The sequence below is a fragment of the Homarus americanus genome, unplaced genomic scaffold (genome assembly GCF_018991925.1).
Source record: "Homarus americanus isolate GMGI-L3 unplaced genomic scaffold, GMGI_Hamer_2.0 scaffold30108, whole genome shotgun sequence".
Lineage (NCBI taxonomy): Eukaryota > Metazoa > Arthropoda > Malacostraca > Decapoda > Nephropidae > Homarus > Homarus americanus.
Window position 1 is genome coordinate 13,304,575 of NW_024748109.1, and position 18,359 is coordinate 13,322,933.

Consider the following 18,359-nt stretch of genomic DNA (forward strand, 5'->3'; position numbering starts at 1 on the left):
CCCATATGTTCTGTTTGTTCATAGCAGTTTCACTTAACAAGGTACCCTGTAGGTTTATTGACCTGAATTAGCGAGGTACTATATATATATATATATATATATATATATATATATATATATATATATATATATATATATATATATATATATATATATATATATATATATATATATATATATATATATATATATATATATATATATATATATATATATATATATATATATATATATATATATATATATATATATATATATATGTGTGTGTGAAAGTGTGTGACAAAGTAGAAGTAACTTACTTGTAAAGAATATGAGATGGTACGATTTTTATCCACATCGTCTGCCACAACAGTCACAATTGTTGTCCCTTTCTTCGCATTTTCTGCAACGCTCCTCCTATAGAATGATTTACGGAAGTGAGGATCATTGTCATTGGTGTCTTCCACAATGATGGTTAATGTTGCAGTTGATGTTTGCTTCTCTGTTGCAGCTTCTATATCCTCCTTCACAAAGGCAAGTCGGATCACTTCAACTTGCTCTCGGTCCAGTTGACTTACTGTTCGGACCACGCCTTCCACTTCACTAATCTCAAAGGCACTTGCAAAGTTGTACTCTGATGGCTGTAGGTTAATGTAAGTACAGTATTATCAAAATGAAAACAATATACTGTACTTCTAATTAAAAAAATAGAATATAAAAATTTGTAAACATATAAACAAGTGCAAGTACAGTATACTGTATGCAATAAAGTTATTTATATGCATACAGGGATCTTAGTTTAGCAATAGGGATGTATTCCTGGAAAACAGATCGCTAAATAGTTGTGCTGATTGAACAGAAAAGAAATAATATCTTAAACAAAGGATAACGAGGAATAATATCTGTGATGGCATGTAATTGCATGCAGAATCACCTGGCCGACTCACCCCCAGTAGTACTCAGACAGGGGTGGTGAGGCTGAGATAAGTTATTCTTCACCTTGTAATTCGGGAGAATACCGTAATTTTCTTCATTTCTGTACAGTCAACACTCGCTTCTGGCGGTCCCACATTCCGCGTTTCCACGTTAACGCGGTTTCTGAAACCTAACGTTGCTCCATTCTGTGAGTGAGTGTCGTGGGCAGCTATTTTTAGATCGCCCACCGCCTGCCTACCTGTGCTCTCGCCTCTCCTCTGTTTCGCCTCCTCCTCCGCCTGGCAAGTTTTCACGTAAGGCTATGCGAGTGTGTGTCTGTCAAGTATCACTGACGTCATATGACGATCGATCAGGATTGCCATGCATCCCTACCCCCATGTTAGCTAAATTGGCTTAAAGTATTATGACGGTCCACCTGGGGGAGGGAGGGAGGAGGGAGGAAAGACGATGCGGACCTAGCCGCCGCCTAGTTTCATCCTCCACTAGACCGCGTGTAAACGGTATCCATTGTTCTGTAAATGGCTTCCGCCGGACCACCGCAGAGAGAAACCCTTCTCATCTGACCCAGCGCACTAAGCCAAAGAAGACACCGACGCTCCTTGCTACGAGGTAAAGTACAAGATCATCCAAGAGTTGGAGAAAGGAACAAGGCAGGGTTGATTTGGCGCTACCAGCATGGTGTGAATTAACCCACATCTCCGGAACAATAAAGAAGGATGGTGCCAAGATAAAGGAGCACATGAAGATTCTACAAAGTCTATGTGGTGCTTGTATGACTTCAAGTATTTTCACAACCAGGTGCTTCTCAAGACAGAAAATTACTTGTGAGGTAATTTGGTGCGGCCAGGCGACGGAACATGGCGGTCGACAGTCGCCTAAGGTGAGTAGCACGACGCGAACCGTATACCGCAGTGGCACGAAGATGGAAATTACAGAGCCCAAACCCTTAATAAGCCTTCGGGTGGTTAGCAGAGGCTTAAGATCCGAACAAGATCACCAATATAAATTACTGTGGTGAAGAAGCGAAAGTGCTGATCCGTGTTAGGAATTTCCTCCTGTTTTTAATGTGAGATTATGGAGGCGGAAGCAGGTATAGTGACGACCAGGTTAATATGGACGAATTTGGTCTTTTCAAAAAGCTACCTTCCAAGTCTCAAGAAGAAAGATCTGGGGCCAGCGATGGTGAAGGAACGCATCACCGCCCTAGTTTTATCAATTAATGCCCCGTACCAGTAAGTCATATCAGATCCACAGAACAAAGAAGTCGCGACGCCTTCTGGACAAAACCATGGACACACTGCTGGGTCGTCCACTGGCTGACCGTGACGTGAGGGCGGATGTTCTTACACTGTCCCTCTCCTGGTTTGATGACTGTTTTGTTCCCCATGTAAAGAAATTTGTGAGCGAAGGAGAAGTGCTATTCAAGAGCCTGCGGTGGCTGTTGCTGACAACGCACCAGGACACTACTACTGTTAGATCGTCATCTTAACGTAAAAAAGTGGCCTTCCTCCCAACACTGTCTATATTATGCCTATGGACCAAGAGTTAATCTGTACGTAAAAGCTGCATTCTCTACGAGGCCCAAACTCCCTGAACGACCAACACTAGGAAGAGCTAACCTGGAGTGACACCACCAACGATAGCAAGAGCGAAGAAGACAGAGGATCATCAACAGTTGGCACAGCAAAAATACTGTTCAAACAATTCCTGAGAGTATTTAACATCAAGAAAGCGTGGACTCTTGGGTGGAGTCATGGGATCAGCTGTCTATTGCTACAATTGTCACGATGGACACATGTGTTGCATGGAATACCAGGTGAGAGGAGAAGTCAATCTTGTGACTGGTGTGAGGTTCAGACTGTTGCAGTAGTAGTGGATCTTGCCAGAGAAGGTTAAGAGACTGTTACAGTTCCAGGCTTCTCCGAGACCACCAACCACAACATCAACATGGAGGTGATAATGGAACCTGACAGACTAATGAGGAGATGGTACATGATGATGACGACGCCAGTGAAGAGGTGCAGGTAGTGCGCCATCCCAAGAAGAACAACACTTATCCCATATTACTGTTAGGGGGTGCCATCGAGTGTAGTTCGAGAAAGCCAAGCTCCTCCTTTCCGACGACCCTGACGCAAAACAGGTATGAAATCTTCACCACCCAGCTGTTGCAGACTATGGAGCCCTACATCAAGGTGTATCACGACAACATCAACACCAGCCATCAGCAAACATAACAGATTTCATTTCAAGAACCCACCACAGCCAAACACGCCCAAGCCAGTGATATAGTGGCAGCGAAGATGACTTGAGGGGATTTGGTTGTGGGAATCCCGGGACAACTGCAGTAAGTGACAGTGATGGTGATGCACCTAGTAATGGTGATTCACCTGAGGCTAGCCTGCCTCCGTCTCGAACCAGCCCTCCATCCCCGTACGCCGACCCATCTCTTCTACTAACATAAGTGTTCCACCTAACTTTTAGTTTTCCTAACCTAACCTTTATTTTTCCTATGTTAACCTTTATTTTTCCTAACCTAACCTCTTCTCTATTACTTGTTTTTTCATACCATCATAAAGTTAAGATAAAATTTTTACTACAACATAATTGTGTGTCGTCAAAAAGTGGAGTTTGGGGGTCGGCCCGGACTCTATTTCAATTAATCCCATATGTTATGTTATTCACTTTACGCGTTCCTCACTTTCCGCGGGACCCTGCGGGTTACATTAACCGCGTAAAGTGAGGGTTGACTGTACTCTGCTACATGCCTCACACATTCGTTCATACAGAATGTGCAAATAATACAAAGAAAAATAATTATCATAGGTCAAAAACATAAAGGAATATACAGTAAGCAGTTCTTACCTGGTCCGCCTGTTAGCCAACAAGAGCGGAGGGGGAGGGAGGATCAATTACTTTAGTAAACAATATCACAATAGTACACAATAACATGCCAAAGTCACTACAATAACAGCGATGCACAGCATTAGGAACAATGCACAGCAATCGATAGTATACAGAGCAATATAGTAAAGCACAGATTGCAATGTTCAAAGGCAGGGTAAACACAAGTGTAATAATGGCCTAGGTTCATAGGTGGTGTGCCGGTAGCATACTCCTACAATACGTGATTTCTATATACTAAACCTAGATATGTACCCCCTCTGGTTACCCAAAATTAATTTCTGTTTTTTGCTGGAAAAGCTAGATAATGATTTCTAAAATCATATCTAAAATTAAGGTTGGCTGATTCATTGGCATTACTGTACAGGTATCTTATATAGCAGCTCCCTTTCCAAGTGCTTTAGTGTTGGCCTTGAAAATACAACATTTCCCAGTGAGTTGAAGATCGCTAACCCAAACAATTTCATATACTTAAATAACTAAGGTTGTTAGCAATTTTTAAACTGCTAAACCGAATTATCGGTAAGTGAACAATTGCTAAACGGCACCAAATTTTGTATATAACTTCCTCTGGACATCCCATTAACTTTTAGCCTAGGAGCCACTCTCAACATTTCCCAGAATCCCTTAAAATAGCACCAAGAAGATGGCTGCCAGAAATTCATCATTTGACATGTGATAATAAAACACTATTTTGGGATAAATTTCTTCAGATTTACTGTGGAATATGATATTCTGATTCAAAAATGTCATTTGAACACATAATAGGCATTTAAAAATTCCTGAATGCCTCTTAATATTGCTAAATTATAGACTGTTCAGTACACTGCAATGCACAAAGATGTCAGATATTTTGTTGTTGTGCAGAAGTTCCAAACAAACATGTCTTGGCATTCATTTTAGTGTAAATATAAAAAGACACCAAGAAAAACACAGTTATTATTCACTTTGAATCTGACATTAAGTCTAGACAGCTTTACTGCACTTGCAATTGCAAAGAGGTAAGCATTGAAGGTTTGCTTTGCCACATTTGCAATGTGAACAGTCGCCTCTGCAAGAACATTTGACCAACTCTCTGCAAGTTCTCGACACGTCAAGAATCGTTAAGCAGACAGGAGTCTACAACCCAGAAGTTTTAGTCTAACCATATCTTTCTGGTGATGGCACATTTTGCTGAATATGAGTGCTGGTTGTCCAAACTCCAGCTTGATAGACTGCTCAATGCACATGCTGAAGAAGGGCACCTTTTGTTGGAGGAAGTATATTAACTGGCCTATTTTTTAGGCAAAATAGCTCCTTTCATAGTTCATTAACAGAACTAAGAGGGCTTGCTCCATCATAATGGACAACAGTAAAATGCTCCAAATGCATGAAGTGTATGAAATCCAAATTGAGGTCTTCAAAAGGATGAGTGGCCAGGTATGCAAATGTCTGTAATCTCATTGTATGTCTGCCATGCATGCCAAGCTGAAACCTTTCCCTTTCCCTTGAATGCTGATGTAACATTGCATCCACTGACTGCATGAAAGACTGGCAGTGATAATAATTTCTGGCATCCAAGACTGGAGCAAATGGTAATTGATACTTAAATACCTGTAGTTTTCCCATTCCAAAGAGCACCCAGATATATGCCAATGGTTGAGTGGTTATAAACTCACTGAACACACCAATAAAAATGACGACAACATTAGTGTCCACTCTTCTGACTTGGATAGATTTCCCTCCGTGCTCCAAAGAGACACGAACAACAATTCTGGTGTCGCCTTCCTCGTGATTGCAAGAAGGCGTAAGATTGTCTGTACTTTTGGAGACTACTGATTTCTTTGCTATGATGCAGACAGTCTTGGATGGTGTGAAGGCGAAATTCTCAACTTTTGATGTAAGAAAGTCAAAAAGTTCTTTCTTATTTTCTTCAGCATGAAGGAAATCCATCCAGGTGCCTGGAATTTTTGTCTGAGCTGACACCTTTCTGCAAATACCTTTCCCCCTTTTATCTTTTGTAGATTCCTTAAGATTATTTGGTATGTAACTATCCCACACAACATCCAAGCTGTGAGGAATTCTGCAGTTGGTTTTGGACATAAGGAATTAATACTGTATCAGCATATTCCCCAAATGTGCTTACAATTGCTGTCGGAAGGGAATGGACAATAACAGTTCCATCCATTGTTTTGCAGTCGTAAGATGAAGGCACCTAAGGTTGTTCACTCTGCTCAAAGAGAACAAACAGCAGGGACTAAGTGGCTGGGAAATGAAGTTGGCCAAAGTCTGCGAGTGAAGGTGGATATGCGTGTACTGTACTTCATAAGAGAAAAATTCGACAAGATCCCCAGCTCGATTCTGTAAAAAGATATAAAGCTGCCCAAATAGTTCAACATTATCCTGCAGTTCTTTAATCTTCTTACCTTGGGCTGAAGTCCTTTTTGGTTGAGCATTCTTGAAAAATGGCAGCAAATTTTTCTTTACTCATTCATGTACGGAAATGCTGTGGTCCTCATTCCTAGCATACTCCTGGTACTGCCTCTTGCCAATATTTTTTATTCCAAATTGATTCAATCACCGATTCATTTTTGCAGTTTTGACTGTCACGAAAGTCTGTTAGGAAAGGATCTCCCATTTTCCTCATGGTGTTGGAAAGGCTGTTCATCTGCATTATAAATGTCATCTGACTGAACAATTCCTGTTTGTGTTGTTTATGGTTTTGGGGGTTCTCAGTATCATCATCAGGTAAGTATTCACCCTCAAACTGCTTGATCATTAATCAGCCTAGAAAGCTCTGGCCCCAAAACCATCCAACATTTGAAAGCATGAGGGGATTATCCATGAGCCCAATACATCCACCTGAAGACTTGACAACTTTGTTTTCTTGCTCACGGGCTTGGTCTATAGGAATGGCAGAGAACTGTTCATGGTTTTGGGAATGACCCAGTGGGACTTACTTGAGAAACTGGTCCTTGATGAAATGAGGCAAGAACTTAATGTCCTTGAAGTGAACAGGTACCCATCTGGAGTAATTCACATGACCCAACAAAAGGACAGGAGAGTAAGCAAATACACTAAAACATGCATACTAAAAATACTAATAATAAAAAATGCAACTAAACATTGACATTTTGCCTCATATAATAAAGAATAGTATTTCTACAAGAAATATCCCATTAATTGGCAGCCATATTGGATTTTTGTGAGCCAAGGGAATTGTGGGTAAAATTGGAAGTGGCTCCTAGGCTAAAATACATAGGTATGTCCCAAGGAAATTTCAAGCCAAATTTCAAGCTTCCTGCCAAAAGCATTACGTCACAGAAGCATAATGTAATATAGAACAGTTAAAAAATATGCTGAATTTTTACTAATTATTTCAGCTATGGTAAACAAAAGAATCCATGTGGTATGTAACTGTCTTTGATAATTCACTTAGTAAACCACAGTGTGTACTATATATGCCAGTTCAGGAAATGAACAAATGTACTGCGTCCTGTTCTTGCCCTTTCTGTTGCTTTGAATTCTCATACTGTACAGTATTCACCATAATAATACAGCAACCACTTTTCATTATTCCTACTCACTAGTCTTTAGTATTTGTCTTACTTGTTTGAGGTTCATCATATGCTGGAGAATCCATTTGGTCATTTCATACTGTTCAAATGTGAAGCATATGTTTATTCTAATTGAGCATACAAACTTCTGCAGATTAATGGGACTAAATTGAGGCGATACTCCTTGAAAAAGAATATTTGGATTAGAGTGATAAGACTGGATGAATCTAGTGGTTATCATCTCATGGTATCTAGATTTGAACTAAGTACGTATCTATACTAATAGTTAGGTGGTATCAAAGGAAACACAGGGTCAGAGAGACATCTTTATTCCTGACGATTCATCATGAAGTCCTTCGAGACGAAACATCAGGAATAAAGTTGTCTCTATGACCCTGTGCTTCCTTTGCTCCCACCTAACCATTTGTCCAAATGAATCCTACTTATCTATATTGTACTAATGTAAGGGATATGGATTATGGCAATAAGTATGGATCGCTGTGGAACATCGGAAAGGGAAATAGTTTATAAAACTACTTCTTATACAGGGGGTGAGCCTTTGGATCAGTCCACCAGCTGAAGCCGTGGAAGCAAGAAGAGAAGTGGGATTCAAAATAGCCCTGAGCAACACACACAAAAAAAAAAATGGGGGAATTCTACACTGGCCATTGGCCTCCTACCCATGTCTTGGCCACCTCTAGTTGGGGTGGCTTTTAGGTAAAGTAAGTAAGTAAAAATTAATGGATTACTTTAATCTTCAACAGTATCTTCCTACTGATTTCTAAATAAACTAGTACCTTAACAATAGCACCCTCTTCATTTCTAGCTTCAGAATTGTCAGCATCAATCGAGTAACGGAGACGAGGTCGAGCATCCAAGTCCACAGCCTCCACTTGATGAACATACGACCCAATGTCTTCATTCTCAAATACCCTGAGTAGGAAAAATAAAACATATTGTTTACTGAAAGTGTCAATTGACACGATAATTTTTAGCCATTTTTCAGCTCTAAAATCATTAAAAACATAAGCACAAGGCAACAATCATCCCCTCGTGCTGGGGATGATGCCAGATGAGGGGGTTCAAAATTAATACACAAAGAGTATATCCTTACATTATTGGTTGTAATGCCTCCGTCAGCTGGAATCCCTTAAACCCAGACTCTCTGATAGCCGGAATTTAAATTTTATCATAAAATTGTTCCCAAAGCCAGAATTTTCCGGAAAATTCCAGCTTTCGGAAAGATTTTCCGAGGGGCACATTTTCTGGAAAATTCCAAGAAAATTTTCCCGATACCCCAAAAATTCTGGGGATGGGGGATATTTTTCCGGGTTCGAGAGATGATGTAATGGGCAATTTCTGGAACTTCTGAGAACATTTTTCCATCATCCAGAAAATTCCAGAGATGAGGATTTTTTTCCAGCTTTGAAAGAGTCATCTCATTACCCTCTCACTCCCAGAAGTGCTCTGCACCAATTGTTCCGGCTAACAGAGATATCACTGTACAGTTATTTAACAAGCCATGAAAAGTTGTTTTACTACAGATATACCAGTAGGTCAAAATTTGGTTTCAAGCAATTTGTACAACATAATCCATACAGGAATTAAGCAGTCTACTGAGGTACAGTTTGTTTTAAATGTACGATACAGTACAGTATAAACAAACCTGCTGTCATAATCCCCGTGCCTTACTCATCCAGTCTGATAGTTACCGTGGTGTCTAGTACGTACTCAAATTTTAGGTTCAGATATGTATGGAATAAATAGTAAATTAAATATAGTTACTATAATATATTAAAACAATTCAAATAGCTGATCTTCAATTAGGCATCCTAATAAAGCACGTCTGATAATATAAAATAGGATTTGTTCGTACAGTGAAATAAAGACAGATATAGTCTTACACCAGGGTTCATCATCTGTAGCATCAACATTTTATGGCTACTTTCTGCACTTGCATGGATTGGCCATGATTTCCTGATGGCAGTTCTCTATGCTGCACAGTCTTTTGCAACCTATCTCATTAGATTCTTATATATTATTTCATTTCTTATAACCTCTTCTATGTCATTCTTGAACTAAACCTGGTTCTCCTCCCTTCCAGTTGGTCTCCTCCAATCTTTCAACATGCTCAAACCATTGTAATAGCCCCTGTCTTATAGGCAGAAGATAGGTTGGACGATCTGGGGGTTTTGAGCATAGAATGTAGAAGAGCAAAGTCCCTCAATCTAAAAGAGTTTATGGATACCGTTGCCAGAAATCACAAGAGCCGTAGAATTCAGCTGCTATAATCTAGATATAATATATTTAACAGCACAAGTGAGATGCTAAGTGAGCAGTAAAGATACTGTAGGTGTATGCCTTTTATGCTCAGTGGGGGTTCTACAGAAACGCAACTTACGTTTATATTCATTTTGTTTATTGAGAGCCCCAAATTATTTGTGTTTGTTACCTGTATAATGCTGTATTATGCACATTTTGACCTTATTGCATAACTGTCAGCCTTTTTTGGTTTTTCTTCTCTTCTTCTTTTGTATGAAATTGGAAATAAATTGGTAACATGACCTTCTCTTGTGAATTGTTATCTATAAAATATGTATTTAAAGCAAATATCCTTCTAATTGTAATGTTTATAGAGGTGCAGTTACATAAAATTAGTTTGTTACAGAAGAGTGACAGCAGCAGAGGTGTGTGTCTTTAGCTATCTTAGGTGTGTGAGGGATATTCCACTGAGGCCATACACAGATAGGGGTAACAACATTAAGTAATTTTCCATAGATTTGAAGCAGTTATTTTTCACCACCCCAGTTTGCCACCCCAATAAAATCACTGGGTCTAACCTGGTTACCCTAGTAGAAACGTTCTGACTCCGCCACTGGATACATTAACATTGTCTGATGCTTTCAGCATTTCTGTAACAATTTCAAAACTTCCAGCCACATTTCCATTAATCAATTTGTCAATTTATTTAATCACTCATTCTCTTTTAATCCCTGGGCAGGTTCCTGTACTGGGTCTGTTGCTCTTAGGCTGCCCCTGTCCCATTCAAACTCTTCATTCAGCAATCAATCATATATTATTTTCTCCAAATTGCCTTGATTTCATCATTATCAACAACCATAATACCATGTTTACCTCAAGCAAATAACAACAATTTTTGAAATAATAAATATACAGTACTGTATATAAATGACACTTTGACAAAAGTGATTAAGTGCTCCATCATTAAAAAAAAAGTTGCATGAAAATTATATTAATATCTAGCTTGAAAACTCTGGGAAAATCTTAGGAAAGTTATTTTCCTCTAAAGTAGTCCTTTAAGTTTACAGTGGTGATAGAAGAGAGGTTGGTTACATACAATGTACAATGCACTACACTTTAAAGTAGTTATAAAAAAAAAATCTCAATCTTCTTTGGCACCTTACCTGACAGTTCCAGGGTCTTTAAAAATGGGAGGCTTGTTATTTACATCAAGAATTGTAATGTTGACAACTGTCCTGGCCTGGAGCTGAGCAATACCTATTCCACCATCTAAGGCAATTACTTCTAAGATATAAGTTGTGGCCCTGGGCTCAGTCCTGTCAGGGTCAAGAAGAGCTCCCTGAGCCACAGAGATCACTCCAGTGTTTGCTTCCATTACAAATTTATCTTGTGCTCCATGCTGAATACGGAAAACCACCTTCTTGTTCACGGATGATCCATCCTGGTCACTTGCAAATACCTATGAACAGAAATAGTCTGTTAAGTACAGTATTGTACAGTACCTGTATAACCAAAACTAAATTTCACCATATTTCCAATTCATAATCATAAGCATATGACAACCAATCCTGATGAAGTAAAAATAAAAGTGCCGTAACTCTTTTATGATTATACAAATTGTCATGAGTAACAATTTTCAAAGGGTAGGAATAACACACTCAGAAAGAATTCTCTAAGTCATGCATTTCTGAATATATTTCAACTAGAAACAGTGCAATATTCACTTTTACTTTGTATAATTACTTTTTTTGCAGGAAAAGAACATATTCAAAACTTTACTAAAGAGGAATCATTTAAAATCAAACGAGGACTACAGTACAGTACTGAAGTACTTCAGGCTCTGTTCTTGGCCCTGATCTTCTTTTCCATATTAATACTGTACGTATTGTTACAAGACTATTCAAACTCCTAAACATATGACGGTAAATTTACCACAGAAGTAATAGCTCCGTCTATTTTAAAAGTAACAATATCAAAGTAAAATGAATTGATCAACTTTTCCCTTTTATACACTTTCATTGATTTGGCAGAGTAAAAGGCTAAATTATACCCAATATTGTATAGCAGTAAAGGATCAATGAAAGATATATGTTCAAATATATCAGTACTCAGTGGTTCATTATGGCTAAAATCATATTCAGTATATTTCTTTTAAAGTGACATACCAAAGGCGGGCTACTAGGCAAAGGCCTATGAAATAGTGCATTTGCATCTTATAGATATTACTGCCACTTAAGACTTGACTCTACAGACAATCTTTTCACATGTAAACTCATCTTTAAGGATGCCGGCTACAACACAAACTCAAAAGTTATGTGCAGTCCCCCCAAAAAAGTATTGTTAGCCATAGGGGTCAATGGGATTCGAGGCTTTCCAAGCAATGTTACTCGATCTGTTTCTGAACGGTTGGTCGTTCTACATATGCAACCTTTGAGCATGAATGAGTACAGTATTACCCCGCTTAACGCGCTTTCACTTAACGCGTTTTCGCATATACGCGGTGCCTTGCCAAAGCTGAACTTTCACTTAACGCGGCATTTTTCATCATATCCGCGGTGAGTGTCCGGCTCGAGAGCTATTTTTAGATTCGCACCACCCCCCACCCGCCACCCTGCCTGACTGCCTGTTTTAGCTCATAAAATTCATACAAATTACCCAGCCAGAATATAATTTACATTGCTGGAATTCTTATAATTTGGTGATCATTTTGAATATAAACAACATATATTTTGCATTAAACATACAATTTTTAGATAAAAATTGTTCTCTAGGTAATTATGTTATCTTTTGTCCAAAATATATGACATTTATATTCAAAATATTCCTGGTCTTACAAGGAATCCAGCAATGTCAATTATATTATCCTAACTTTAGTTTGAGGTATTATTTATTAAAATTTAGTGGTTATCCCACACATCTCCTTGGGACGGTTGGTGGGGGGTGGGGGGTGGGGGGGAGGGAGGGACCGACCGACCGACCATCTGTTACCCCGTGAAGAATTATTTTTTTTTTTATTAACTGAAGATATTTGTTTTAGCTCATAAAATTCATACAAATTACCCGGTCAGAATATAATTTACATTGCTGGAATTCTTATAATTTGGTGATCATTTTGAATATAAACAACATATATTTTGCATTAAACATACAATTTTTAGATAAAAATTGTTCTCTAGGTAATTATGTTATCTTTTGTCCAAAATATATGACATTTATATTCAAAATATTCCTGGTCTTACAAGGAATCCAGCAATGTCAATTATATTATCCTAACTTTAATCTGAGGTATTATTTAATACTAAATGTTAAAAACTCTTGAATGGAGGATTGGTGGGGGGTGGGGGGAGGGTTGGGACTGACCACGCGGTTGGAAGAGGGGGGGAAGGCAAGGTGGGGTACTTTGATTGACAGATAGTGTCGAAGAATATTTTTTTTTTTTTATTAACTGAAGATATTTGTTTTAGCTCATAAAATTCATACAAATTATCCGGCCAGAATATAATTTACATTGCTGGAATTCTTACAATTTGCTGATCATTTTGAATATAAACATCATAGATTTTGCATTAGACATACAAATTTTAGATGTAAAGTTTATTCTGAGTAAATATGTTATCTTTTGTGAAAAATATATGACATTTATATTCAAAATATTCCTGGTCTTACAAGGAATCCAGCAATGTCAATTATATTATCCTAACTTTAGTTTGAGGAATTATTTATTACTATACCTGGTTTTCCCCAAAAATTTCTCAGAGGGAAGAGCCAGTGAGTGTAGTGTGAGAAGAGGGGGAGGGAGTTGAGTCCATTATTTGAATGGACATTAACTTGGCGACTGTATTTCTCTATTTCTCTTAAGTATTAATTGTGTGCATGTACCATCATAAAATTAAGATGTTATTTTTACTACAACATAGTTATTTGTCGTCAAAAAGTGGAGTTTGGGGGTCGGGCTGGGTTCTATTGGAATTAATCCCATATGTTCTGTTATTCACTTAACGCGGTTTTCACTTAACGCGGGACCCTCTGGGTTCAATTGACCGCGTTAAGTGGGGTACAACTGTATATACATTTTTGAACAATACATACAATAATATAGCTTAATGGATTTCTTGTTATTGTAGTAGAGGGTATCTAGTATGTCATACAAGGATGACTCCTCCCCCCAACCCTACTCCTATCTCTAGCTGTTGCTGATATGAACAAGCATACCGACTTACGATAATGTACTGGGGATCATATCAAAGCATTTCGTCTAGCGTTTCAAATTGTAGTGACGGAAAATCTAATGATACTTGTACAGTATTAATAGGCCCATACAGAACACACTTGTATTTTCAACAGAAAAAAGTGAAGGGTGATATCAGACAAATGTCCTTGTTATACCTAGTCATCAAGATGTCCCCAAGATAAATAGGTATGTCCTGATATATGTGAACACAGAAAAAGACAAGAATGTTTTCACTCACGAAAAAATTATGCCCATATACTGGAAACCTAGAGACTTCTAGGAATTCTCCAAAATCAGGTAATGCTTCAAACACCACTTAATTTTTATTGTCAATCTGATCTCAGCACATGAGTAAAAATGACAACATTTATGATGTAAACTTCTGTCATGTAAGCTACATACGCTGTGTGTACAGTATATGTTTTCCTTCGGTCCGACTAATTACCCAAATGTACCCAAATGTAGCCGCAATGAAATCAAATAATGGTCCTACATTAATAAATCGGACTGCCAACCACTTCTCGACTAGTATTTGGTGTCACAAAGTCACAAAAAATTGGAAAACTTAATTTAAACTGAGTTAATAGATCGCGTGCTTGTACCGAGCGAGCGAGTAATTACCCAAATGTACCCAAATGTAGTCGCAATGAAGTCAAATGACGGTTCTACAAGCATAAATCGGGCTGTGAATCACTTCTCGATTATTATTTGGTGTCATTAAATCACAAAAAATTGGTAAACTTAATTTAATCTGAGTTGTGTTAGGTTAGGTTAGGTTAGGAACATGCACTCAATCTATTAACTCAGATTAAATTAAGTTTACCAATTTTTTGTGACTTCGTGACACCAAATACAAGTCAAGAAGTGATAGGCAGTCCGATTTATTCATGTAGGACCATCATTTGACTTCATTGCGGCTACATTTGGGTTCATTGGGTTCATTTGGGTAATTTGTCGGACCCGTTTTTCTTTAACTAGCTCAAATGTGTTTCTTTGATGTAGGCGGCAAATTGCTTTTGTGTTTTTTAAAAGGATTTCCTGTATCAATAATTGTAATCAGTAACATAAAACCAGAGCTCAGGTTGTTATTTGAGCTCTTGCTGTTTTATGTTGCATGTATTAATGAATATTGTATCTTAAACTGCAGTGGCATATTCTTAATGAATGCAAGGCATGCACTGGATACCTAGTACAAAGCAAAATTTATTCTTGAATAGTATCTTCAATAATGTAGATATAATTTTAGAGTCTTCACAGTTTTCACTCAGGAAAGTCGAGGAGGCTCAGCGTCCCTCAATGCATACAGAAGGGTAATCTGCATGCCCTCAATGGACATATAGACATAACCATCCTATCAATAACATGCTAAAATGAACTTTATTGTGTTGGAGCAAAAGGAATTTGAGTCATTTTAGTCAAATTTAATACTTTTCCCTTAATAAGCATGAAGTCTTATGTTATATGGTGATATTATATTACCTAAGAGTAGTTGTTCCATAAGAGTGGCTATTTAATAAGGTTTCTGTAAATGTAATGGGTACAAATGCATGCAATTTGAAAACTGCATTCACTTGTCGAGAGGCTATGTAGACCGGCGGCGGCTCTCCATCAGTTGGACAAAACTGGTCCTCATTATTATTCTTAATATTTCTAAATAACCCTACAGTCCGCTTTCAGTTATAGTTTTTTCACTTGGGAAAGTTATTCAGTTTTCTGTTTTACTTGAAATAATAATTGGATCATATAAATAAATATATTTACTCATTATTTAAATGTTCAGCAATATGATCATTGGCAACTTTCCAGAGGGCCAGCGTTGTGCATGATGCATAGTAGTCATTTTTTTTAACTACGTACTTTATTTCTAAATTACTGTAGATCACACTGAAAGCTTAATATTCTTTGCCGTAAGTATTTTTGCACCCATTATTTAATGATTTATAATAGATACTTTGTCAGATGTCACTGATATAATTTAAGAAATTGGGTGTTTATAAAAGCTTGACAACCCTTATTTAGAGAAAGGCCATATCCTACTTGATATTTGATTTGATAACTGATATATGTGGTGTTCTGCAGGCCTCATCAGTGCAAACACTACGCCACTGTTATACTGTATCTCAAAATAATGAGCTTAGTTTTCAATAAGCAAAGATACAAGATATTTATTATGATTTTTGTATGATTTTTGTACTTGATAACTAAACGTGGTAAGGGGAGGACTCAGAACATGACTAACTTAAATGTATACTATGCAAACAGTAGAAGTATGAGAAACAAAATGGATGATATTAAGGCCTTGGTATGTACCGAAGAAATCGATATAATTGCATTCACTGAAACATGGATCAACCTCGACACACGTGAATTACCAGTCGAATACCAAATTGCGGGTTACAAACTGTTACATACCGATAGGCAGACCAGGAAAGGAGGCGGAGTAGCAATCTATGTTAGGGATAATCTGAAGTGTGAAATAAATAAGGAAATAAAAACTGAGAGGAATACAGAAACAATTTGGATAGAATTAAGCGACGGTCAGGAAAAATTAATCACAGGGGTAATATATAGACCCCCCAATCTCGATAGCGTCAATGAGCGACTTATCTGGGATGAAATGCGCAGGGCTTCCATACACAACAAAGTCTGTATAGTAGGCGACTTTGACCTTGGCCAAATAGATTGGACTGTCCTTACGGGTAACTCAGAATCAGAGGATTTTCTCGAGACGATCCAGGACTGTTTCCTAAGTCAACATATAACCGAACCCACACGGGGTAATAATATACTGGATTTAGTTCTGACGAACAGAGAAAACTATATTAGCAATGTCGGTAGAGAGCGAACTTGCAAACAGCGATCTACAAAGAATTCGATTCAGATTAGATTTTCAGGGCGAGACGTAAGGAAAATTCCACTAAAGTGCCAGATTTCAGAAGAGGGCAAGCTTTGACCGTTAAAGAGGCAGCTGAAGAGGGGTGTCGGCGGCCGTGAACTGACCAGATGACACCGACCTGATAGCAGATCTGAGATTGCCGGTTCGACAATTTTAAATAGTGAGTTACTTATGCACAAAAGGCAGAACTACCATACAAAAAACTCAGATCAGACAACAATGACCCTAAATGGATAAATAATAATTTAAAGAACATCATTGGCCAAAGGAAGGCTATAAGTAGAAGGATAAATCGTGGCGAAATTTACCTCCGGGATTATTATAGGGTATTGGCAAGTAGGGTTAAAACCGAGATAAGGAAAGCCAAGAGGAATAATGAGGTAAGGATAGGAAGGGAGGCAAAGACAAACCCCAAAGGATTCTACCAAATGTATCAAATTAAAACACGAGAAAAGATTGGACCAATATGGTCAGATACCGGCGAGCTCACTGATAACGACAGAGAAATGAGCAATAATTTGAATAAATATTTTTCAACAATTTTCACCACCGAAAATTTAAACATGATACCCGGGGCACCGACTCTATTCAGAGATAGTGAAGAAAACAAATTAAGCGAGATAGTAGTGACTAGTAAATGCATGCAAGCAATGACAAACCAAAGCCTAATAAGTCACCTGGTCCCAATGAGTTATTTGGCTAGAGCATTAAAGGAATGGGCGAAAGAGTTTAGTATGCCCTAGCAAAAGTTGTTTAACATGTCCTTAAAACAGGTGTGAAAATTGAGAATCCTGGAGGATAGCTAATGTAATAATCGATTTCTCAAGAAGGGGATAGATCATCATCCTCTAACCACCGCCCAATCAGTCTAACATCACAGTAGGGCACTACTGGAAGCAATCATTTCAAACTCTATTCTGAAATCACCTGAGAAGCACCGATTGATCAATGATTCCCAGCATGGCTTCACAAGCGACAACAAATTCAAATTAAAACCACACGCCAGTGAAGGTCAAATCCTCCAGTTCCTGCCCACCTCCTCACGACTCAAGCCCTGGAGTTCCTGCACACGAAGCCTCAGGTTTACACAACATCCATAATTCTAAGCTCACCTATGCCTCCCCCACCTGGTCTTCCTCCCTAAATGCCACACAACGTAAACACCTAAAAAAAGTGCAAAAGAGGGCATGCAAGATTATTCTCTCCCCTTCCTACTCCACATATCAAGAAGCGCTCAACACACTGACCCTTTCGACTCTCACTGACCATCACCACGACCTCATCTGCAAATTTGGTAAGAAGCTTCTACACCATCCGCGACACCGGCACCTACTACCACCGGAGATCCCTAGTCTGAGAATTGCTGTTCGACACCACAACCGCATCCAGCCCATACGTGCACGAACTGATCGCTATAAGAACAGCCCAGTCCCAACCATTGTAAAAATTATCAATAACTTGTAATAAACCAGTGTATTCACTCCCAGTAAACACTACTCCTTGCACTGTCACTTTGTTGAAATGAACTGTAGTTTGAGCTTTTCCCCATCTAGTTATTACTGTATATGTCTTATTTGTGTCACTTATGTTACTTGTATATTATTTGTAATTCGAAACC

At 38.3% G+C, this 18,359-nt stretch overlaps 1 protein-coding gene across 1 annotated transcript in view; it reads right to left on the bottom strand.

Annotated features, from left to right (window-relative positions):
* LOC121880181 (cadherin-23-like) overlaps positions 1-18,359 on the bottom strand; it is a 142,174-nt gene that overhangs the window by 53,333 nt on the left and 70,482 nt on the right. The window contains exons 5-7 of the mRNA XM_042387309.1: positions 10,778-11,073; positions 8,150-8,285; positions 300-620 (exon numbers count right to left, since the gene is read on the bottom strand). Of these exons, the coding sequence (XP_042243243.1) occupies positions 300-620; positions 8,150-8,285; positions 10,778-11,073 (753 nt within the window). The remainder of the gene's footprint in view (positions 1-299; positions 621-8,149; positions 8,286-10,777; positions 11,074-18,359) is intronic.